The 9,279-nt window shown below is 31.4% G+C and overlaps 2 protein-coding genes across 2 annotated transcripts; both read right to left on the bottom strand.

The window, feature by feature from the left end:
- Nucleotides 957–1,798, bottom strand: LOC104725420. Its single transcript, XM_010444084.2, has 2 exons — nucleotides 1,302–1,798; nucleotides 957–1,226 (listed from the first exon to the last, which is right to left on the bottom strand). Exons 1-2 carry the CDS (start codon nucleotides 1,761–1,763, stop codon nucleotides 1,158–1,160), a joined length of 531 nt encoding a protein of 176 aa, XP_010442386.2. The 5' UTR covers nucleotides 1,764–1,798; the 3' UTR covers nucleotides 957–1,157.
- Nucleotides 2,220–4,056, bottom strand: LOC104728733 (putative two-component response regulator-like APRR4). Its single transcript, XM_019232063.1, has 5 exons — nucleotides 3,861–4,056; nucleotides 3,420–3,572; nucleotides 2,933–3,319; nucleotides 2,723–2,814; nucleotides 2,220–2,228 (listed from the first exon to the last, which is right to left on the bottom strand). The coding sequence occupies exons 1-5, from the start codon at nucleotides 4,054–4,056 to the stop codon at nucleotides 2,220–2,222; spliced, it is 837 nt and encodes a 278-aa protein (XP_019087608.1).

Here is a 9,279-nt window from a genome sequence, read left to right as displayed (position 1 = left end):
TAGTATAATAAAAAATATATTATAAATATAATAAAGTTTTCTAATATTCTTTTGTTTTTATTCATTAAATACACAGTTAAAAGACCACCTATATCAAATATTATATTATCTATATATATATATATGTAATACAATTTATATATGCTTTTTTTTTTGTTCAACAGAATATATATATAATTGTATTTTGTGACTTTTGTTTTGTTAACTTGTCGTGGGCTGCTGATACACGAGGTCCTCATCTTAACGGACTAAAAAGAGGACTCCTGTGTTGGTATTGATCAAGTTTGGCCCGTGGGTGGTTTGTCCATATTAACATTTCTATAAATTTTTTTTTTTACTATATATATATATATACATATTTTTTTTTCTAATCTATATTTCATTAGTTTCTTTGTTATTAGTTTATTTTAGCGATCATGTAGATGAGCAAGCATTTCAATAAGAATTTTTGGCAATCTCATCTCAATGATCGGGTTTTCGATACTAAATAACATATTTATCATGCTTTCTAAATATTATCATAACATATTTACACTTCTGGATCACGTTTTGATATTGCTTTTACTAAAAGAAAATGTAATAAAAAAATCTTTTTTTTTTGTTTTTTTGTTTTTTTTTATGGCATAATACTAGTCTTTGTTTTACATTACGATCTATGAAACAGATTATTACGTTATAGAAAAACTGATTTTGACTAACTGTATATGGTCACATATTTTTATATATAACTTGTTTTGATTATATTTTTTCTTGATGTGAACTAGGACGACCAACATGCATTATTATTAGTTGTTGGAGAAGGAAATACTAATTTATTTACAAAATATTCAGTTTTTTTGCAACTTCTTAGTATTGTGAATGAAAAGAAAACAAACGTCTTACTTGTTGACCTGACTTGCACCAAAAATCCATGCTAACACATATATGTAGAAAAAAGGAGAGAAGAGAATCCTAGGATATGCCTCCTAAAACATATAGTAAAATAGTATTAAACCCTAGAATTTTAGAAGTTCAAAGATACAAAAGAAGTTGTAATATCATCTCTACATCTCCATGTTTGGCCCCGATCATGATCCATCTTGATTTCTTCATGCAAATCCCAATCTTGGATTAGTCTCTTTAGCAAAAGAGAACGAATCTATCCATACCGAGTAAGATTAGGCTGACTTGTTATAGTTTATGGACCCGGTAATATCACTGTTGTAGCTGAATCCTCCACTTTCATGCTGTACACACTAAAAATAAGAAATGACCATAATGTGTTTTTAATAAACATAAGAAACATAATTAAGTCTCATCACCTGCTCTAAACTATATGCGTGAGGAGAAGAAATTAATCGAGGCAAATGTAACATGGATGATGATGTCCCAGCTTCATGATCGTTCCTCATTTCCAGAGAAGTTAACTCCAGCTGACAAGGGTACAACTTTATCTGTTCTGGGTTGGGCGTCCACATTAAGCTTGCAACCGTTGGCTCTTCCTCTTGAAAGTTGTTATACCCAATAGTTTCTTCTAGGGTGAAGTCCGAGGTCTGATGGTGATGGTGATGGTGATGGTCATATTGATGATCCATCACTAGGCCTCCACCAGAAACCGCAACAAAGGCCTCATCATAATGATGTTCAAGAGATGGTATGAGATTGTTAGGGTTCGTGGTGTGTTGTGGCACATAAGAAGGTTGAGGACTATTGTTGACATGATGTGTTGGCAATTGGAAATTTTTTTCTCTGAAGTATTGTGATGCATCTGCTCCAACATACATTATTCCTTCTTGCGGAGTTAATAAAGATAGGTTTGTTGTTTCCTCATTCTTAATCTTTTCATTCTCCTTTTTCACACCCATCCGAAATTTCTACACACCCAATTAAGAAAATAGTTGAATGAAATCCATTGTTATAATGATAAAAAAAAAAACTAATAGCAAATACAAAGTTAGAACTGCTAAGAATACAATATGTAAGAGATCATCAACTATAGCAAACCAACTTAACTTAAAGAAACAAAAAATATCTATAACTGAGTGATTCGATGTGATTATTTAACAAAAGAAATATAAAAACTACTTTTATCCATATAACTTATAACAAAAATACTGGTGTACGGAAAATACTAAAAACTGATGTATAAGCATTTTATTGGCGCCTCTCTATTATCTCTCCTACCATCTCTAATAGTCAGATAAAAAAAAGATGGTTAAATGAGTAAGCAGCTCGTATAATTAATCATCCTAAAAAAAAAAAAAAATCAGTTGACCACAATGGAATTGCTTAGCAAAAAAAAATGGAAATAGTGACGAGAAACATCATTTTTGGAAAGTCGTTTTAGTTTTGTTCCCTAAAGACTACTACTATGAGAATGATTTTTAAATGTATTGGTTTAACATATGCATTATAAATGTTTAAAAGATCTTATTAAACTTTTGTAAAACTTTAAGTTTTTTAATAAGTACCATTATTATAACGTCTGATTCATAAAATCCTATAGAAAAAATATAACTACTCTATAAAAGGTATACTCATGATAGTTTTAAAATTTGAGAGTAAATTAGTGGTATTTTTTTATAAACATGTATTTGTGGTAGTTATGAAAACCTCCTTTTTAATTCTAAGACTTAGGTAATCAAAGAAAAATATATTAAAGCATACCGTTGGTAGAAATTAATGGACGGATTTTATGTATTAATTGGTTGTTGAACAATATAATGATGTGTAGTATACATACAATAAGAAACGTTACCTGGAGATGGCTGGCTACGTTTTCTCGACTGATGTTTTCAACATTCATGATCTCTAAAATTTTCTTGGGAACAGCTTCTGCATGAAAATCCAATTATGACATAATTATACACTTATACATATCTATAGAGAGAGAGAGAGAGAGAGATAATGAATCGGAAAATGGTAACTATGAACAATAGTGTTTGTGACTCACTAATGGGTCCAAGACAATTCACGGCGTCTAGAAACTTTTTGTGAAGCTCACCGTCCCACACGACCCGTCGTTTTTTCTTGGAGCTAGAAGCACAAACACGATCATCATCATTATGATCCTCCTCGTTGACTTCTGCATTAGGGGAACTACTACTTGTTCTCTTGTTAGGGTTTCTTATGGTGGAATCTCCCACCGAGGATGACTTCTCACCTGCTGCTTTCTCTTCTGCCTCTACGGTCACAAGACTCCTCCTTCCTAGCATCTTCTTTACCACATGTTTAAAAATTATCCGCAAATCCTCGGGTCTTATCGGTTTGATGAGATAGTCAATAGCACCGGTACTTATCCACTTGACCACCGATTGTATCGAGTCGTCTTTAGATATCACTGCGGTTAAAAAAAAAGGAGGCTTTTGTTGTTGCATTCTGAAACTACATGATAATTAAATATATTGATTAAAAGAAATCATATATGATTAGGTTCTTACTGATTATTGCAAGATCAGTTTCTGATCCGATTTCCGAGATATAACGGATCCTATCACCATTTGAATTATTAGCTTGTATCATAGCAATGTCGAACCTATTCTTATTGTTGCGGAGTAGAGATATAGCTTCACCCTCTTCAGTGCATGTAGTCACTGCAAAAATACACATTGTTATTTGATATGGACAAATAAAAAGTCCGAAGTCATATGATCACTAAAACAAAAAAAAAATCTTAAATTGATGATGCCTCTTAAATTTTGATTTAAGAGGTCTCAAAAAGAGGTCAAAATTTGGAACAATTTTTGCCAAAAAAAATATTTTGTTATCAACGAAAAAGGGGCACAAATGTTCTTTCATAGGACATTGAAAAATGTAAGACCAGCTTTGACTATAGACTTCATAAAAGTAGATCAACACTCGAAAATGCATAAAATGATCACCTTGGTATTGAAACTCTTGGAGATGCCTCTCCAATATGAGAAGATACGCAGGATCTTCATCGAATACTAACACTCGCAAACCCTCAGGGAAGTTGCTTGGAAACATGTCGGAGATATTGTTTGGATGATCTCTATTTGGACGGCCACCACCATCGTCACTAGATGGAACTCCACCGGGGTCCAAAGTCACAGCCATATTGGACGATCGGTGGCTGCATATAACACTGCGTGTTTTGAGCCTACGTTTTCCCTTTTAACCAAAAATTATTCCGATATTATCACAAAATAATTATTAATCATTTTTAAATGACTAAAAGATAGGAAGTGGACCCCAACTCATTTATCTTAGTAACAGAATTTTAGATTTTGGTTTAGCTTCGGAAAAAATGGATTAAGGAAATTACGTGTAAATTTTTTACGCGTTTTCTATTTTTTACTTTCTCTTTTTTTTTTTTTCCTCAAGAAATCACAGCAGCATTGATGCGTTTTGGTGAGAGAGTTTAAGGAGAATATCAATCAAGATTTTGGTAAGTTTATATGTTCTTAGTATGTAAAGACTAAAGTCTTGAGTTTTGATCGTTGCTTGTAAAGGGTCTCATTGTCTTGGGTAGAATCCTTTGTGCTCCATTTTGTTTATCTGGCTCAGAATCCAAGTTTAGTTTTTGGGTGTGAGTTCAAAGTTACAAAACGCTAAACTATATCACTACTACTTACCCTTGTTCTTTTGCTTATTACTTTGGTCAAAAATATTTCATAGCCCATGTTCCAGCAGCAATTAATGCTAAACGAGAGGAAGATAAAAGTGATGGGATGAGGCTAGGCATTGGTTTCTAAGCAGAATTGGACGCATGCATATATACGGCTAGAGATGGATGAGCTTTTCGCTTAATTGAGTTTGATTCTCTAATGATTCTAACCGAATTATTTATCTCATTTTTTCTTGAATTGGGAAGCAAGTTTCTTTTCTAGTTTTATATTAAAAAAATCAAGAACTCAAAGATTGTATAAAGAATATCTAGCTTTATTAAATTTTAGAAAAATAACTCAAAAACTAAAGTCTCTCACAATATCTTGGGGGTGTTATTGGATTTTAATTTATAAATAATTTTGAAAACTTCAACAAAAATTTTCAAAAGTGAATAAATGAAAGATTTTTAAGTATTGTTAGAAAGTATTTTATAGTTTTGTTGATTCGTTTTCTAAAATCTTGTAAAATGCTCTAAACAATCTCTTTATTTTTAAGTGTATAAAATCATGAACTAATTACACAATAATTAAAGAAAAATACTTAGGTTCACCTCCTCTATTTCAACCAATCAGAATCTTCGATACATTAATTCATTTTAAAAATTTATCAAAATTTAATTAAATAACAAAACAAATTAAGGAAACAAATTATGTATACTTTTAATTAAGGAAAGTTAAATATTAACTTGGTTTAGATTTTACAATTAGAACAAAATTGTGTGTCGGTTTGGGTTTACAAATAAGGTGATTAGGGTTTAGATTTTACAATTAAAACGAAATTATGGGAAGGGGGTATTCAACTTGACATTTTAAGTGATTTGTGTAAAAGTTACAAATCCTATTTTATTCAATCATGAATTTTAAAAAGTATACTGAAATCCAATGTTATTGAACTGATGAATTAAAAATCTACTGTTATTCAAAACAGTTTGTGGATTTGGATTTTTAATAAGTTTTAGGGATTATGAAGGATTTGAGATGATTTATTTAGTTAAAAATACAAAAATCTAAATCTCATGGTTTCTGGTGGGATTTGAAAGAATTTTACCATAAATCATATCAACTTCCCTAAAATATATCAAAATTTGAAATTTTCTGAATCTCATCAAATCCTCCAAAATCATTGTTTCAATACACCCCCTACATATGTCGGTTTGGGTTTACAGATGTAGTGGTTAGGGTTTAGATTTTACAATCAAAATGAAATTATATGTCGGTTTGGACTTACAAATGAAGTGGTTAAGAGTTTAGATTTTACAATTAAAACAAAATTATATGTCGGTTTGGATAAACAAATAAAGTGGTTAGGGTTTAGATTTACAATTAGAACGAAGTTATAGGTCGGTTTGGATTTACAAATGAGATGGTTAGGGTTTAGATTTTATAATTAGAATGCAATTATATGTCGGTTTGAGTTTACAAATGAGATGGTAAGGGTTTAAATTTTACAATTAGAATGAAATTATATGTCGGTTTGAGTTTACAAATGAAATGGTTAGGGTTTAAATGTTACAATTAGAATGAAATTATATATCAGTTTGGATTTATAGAAGATTGGTTTAAGTCTTTATTTTTATATTAATGTATACATATTTTATTTCCTTATTTTGTAAGGATGTGAATGAAAAGGTTCATCCCTAGGGGTGGACTCAAGTATTGTTCATAATTGAATTCATTAACAATCCTAGATTCTTTTATTTTAATTGAATAACACAATTTTTTTTTATGTTTTTATAAAAGTGTGAATCCAATATCCCAAATTTGTTAAGATTTTAAATGACTTTTTACGAATCACAAACTAATAACTCTCTTTTTTAACAAAATTTAACAAAATCTTGATCTAAGAACAACAAATTTTACATAACATTTAAAGTCTTTAAAATTCTATTCAAATCTCAAACCAATAACTTCCACTTAATTTATCAATCTCTCATAGGCTAATGAATTATGTATCACCCTTGCATCTCCTTATATAGAGAAAGATCTACGCAACTTTTTTTCTTTCAAATAGGTAACTTAAAATATTGTGATAACTCTTAAGCCGACTAATCCACACACCATAGCTCGGTATGATTAGGATAGCTTCTAAGTCAAGCTATCTTCAAGTTTTCTCCAACATTTTTGTTCAGTTGTACATACCAAGCATTTAAGAGTCTGAGTTTGGAATTTAGAAGAGTAATGAGCTCTCATATATCAAATGTTTCTTCTCTAGATAGTCTTGAATAGTTGTTTTCAATCTTTAAAGAAGTGTATTGTGACACTCCGGTTTCAAAATTGCGGAGAGGTTTAAAACAATTGATTTGGCCACCTATATCACAAAAAGTACACTTATCTTTTTGGTCAAGGGTCCTGAGAGAACTCCACAGTTAAGCTTGCTAGGATGTTCTAGTGACTTGATTGGTTGTTGTCTGGCCTTGCTAGGTTGCCTGAGTTGAATCATTGGAATGTGGTTTAGATTGTTGGTTATTTGATTCATGTTGTTTGGATTATTGGTTAATTGATATGAACTAATATTGGTTATTGAATTATTGGTTATTTATTGGTTTAGTGTTTTTGTTATGTTATCCGCTATTACGTGATTGTGGTTAGGTGGCTAGTGGGTATGAGACCACCAATTTAAACTATTATCATTAGGAAAATCCTGGTTTAATTAAATTAAACCAAAAACCCTAGTGTTTTTCTACAAGTGATGTTTCTTCTCGCTTTTGGTTGTTGTCGTCTTTGTTTTTCTCATAGAAAGAGAGAGTCAGACCCCTGGTCGTTTGTTGTGAAGGAAAGAGAGAAGGAGATATGTCTTATAGAGAAAAAAGGAAACAAAACTGTAATGGTTTGGGGAAAAAAGTATCGGATTTGAAAATTGTATCTAAAGATAATGATATTTGATGGAGTTATACCTAAGCCTAGTATCTGGATGCGTTTTACGGAAATGAATTTGGATTTAAATTCCGTGAGTTATTGGCAGTTTTGTGAGACACATTTTCTCATACGGGAGCTGGGACCATCGGGGGTTGTAACTGAGATTGTGGTCTCGTCTGTTACCCGATCGACACGAGATTTTGTTGGGAGCTCTATAACGTCTAGAGATAACTTTCCACTGGAGGGACTTGATATTTAATGGATCGAGTTTGGTTGTTCCTTGCAATTAGATAGCTTGTTCTAGTTATTTTTGTGTTTCGTGAATCATCTTTGATAAGGTGAGTGCATGACCATGAGCTTATCTAAACGATTGTCGTGACTTGTTTTGTGATGATGTGTAGGTGTGATGGACGTGTCATCATTGGATGTGATCATATTGGTTGGTTTGGTTATGTTTTTTGAAATGCTCAAATTTACCCTAGAGCTACTCTCTCAAATTAAGAGATCAGGGATCGTATCCACAAGGACTCTAGATCACACAATAGATTTAATAATTTTTTAATTATGCTAAATCAAAATTGTAATTTAAATAGCAATACAAAAACAGAAAATAAAAGAGTTGTAAATTCAGAAGGATTAAACGCTAGGCCTAGGGAAATTCTTAGGAAATCATGGAAAATCAGATCAATTAATTAAACAAGCAGGATTCAATAATTAAACACCGTTCTTGAACTCTAAACAAAATTGTAAAATAAATCAGTTCTCACTACAAATATTATCTAAGTTTTAAAATCCGAAAATCCAAATCTCTTTGCAAAATTCAAGTTAAAAACCAGCAATAAAATCAAGTTTAGATAAGTTCACAAAATCACTAATTCAAATCTCTTTGCAAAAAGTAATTTTGCTCACCAAAGGTTTTTGTCAGGAAAATCAATTATATTATCATATCAATTTATTTTCCTAAGTTATTAGTTCTTGATGGCCAATCAAGGATTAATATGAAGAACAACCTATGGTGAAGAACAAGAAAGATAATGAATCCAAACAATTAATCAATCTAACAACCCATGAAATCCCTAATGAGAAACCCTAAGCTTAACAAGCAGATCTACTCAGACATAATTGCAAGAACACAAATCATGAATAAAATAGATTGCATTAAGAGATTAAAGAAGAAGAAAAAGGAGTTATGAATCTTCTCTGGAAGGAGTCATGATTCTTCTCTCCAAAAGCTCTCTAAAAATCTCTCAGGTATTTCTCTCAAAAGTTGCAGGGCAAAATAAAGCTTAGGTCTAAACAATGACCATAAAAATCATATATATATTCCTAAAAACATCTAGGGACTAATGATGCAAATATGGAAAACTTTGGGACAGCTTTGTAAATCTTCAAAACTTGTGGGAAAACTTCCAATTCTTCTGCTGGATGATGCATCGATCGACACCATCACTTGCATCGACCGATGCAAGTCTCTGAACTTGTCTCCCAACTTCTTAGCTCAGCCTCAATGCTTGATTAAGCTCCAAATCTTCCTATTTAGCTCCATTATGCTCCCATCCATGCTAAATCCTATAAAGACTCTAAAATTACCAAAAAAATTCTATAAATAAGACTTATATCATGGCTAAAAACACCTAAAAACCATGATATATCATCAATTTGATCAATGTCAAGAACCTTCTAGACTCATTCCGGTACAATACCATAACAAGCAAGATATAACTTTAACAACATGTAGTGCTCTTTCTCTCCCCCAGACTTATTCTATTTAATCTTCCTTAGAGCTTTGCTTTGTTTTTTTTTTAATCTTCTTTTT

The sequence above is a fragment of the Camelina sativa genome, chromosome 11 (genome assembly GCF_000633955.1).
Source record: "Camelina sativa cultivar DH55 chromosome 11, Cs, whole genome shotgun sequence".
Classification (NCBI taxonomy): domain Eukaryota; kingdom Viridiplantae; phylum Streptophyta; class Magnoliopsida; order Brassicales; family Brassicaceae; genus Camelina; species Camelina sativa.
This window is presented reverse-complemented; position numbering and strand designations above follow the sequence as displayed.

Excerpts from the sequence above, each read along its gene's own strand:
- LOC104728733 (XM_019232063.1), bottom strand. The coding sequence starts at position 4,056 with ATGGCTGTGACTTTGGACCCCGGTGGAGTTCCATCTAGTGACGATGGT. Across the intron at positions 3,320-3,419 it reads AACTGATCTTGCAATAATCA|TGATATCTAAAGACGACTCG; the intron begins GTAAGAACCTAA and ends TTTTAACCGCAG. Across the intron at positions 2,815-2,932 it reads GAATTGTCTTGGACCCATTA|AAGCTGTTCCCAAGAAAATT; the intron begins GTGAGTCACAAA and ends ATTTTCATGCAG.
- LOC104725420 (XM_010444084.2), bottom strand. The coding sequence starts at position 1,763 with ATGTATGTTGGAGCAGATGCATCACAATACTTCAGAGAAAAAAATTTC. Across the intron at positions 1,227-1,301 it reads ACGCATATAGTTTAGAGCAG|CATGAAAGTGGAGGATTCAG; the intron begins GTGATGAGACTT and ends TAGTGTGTACAG.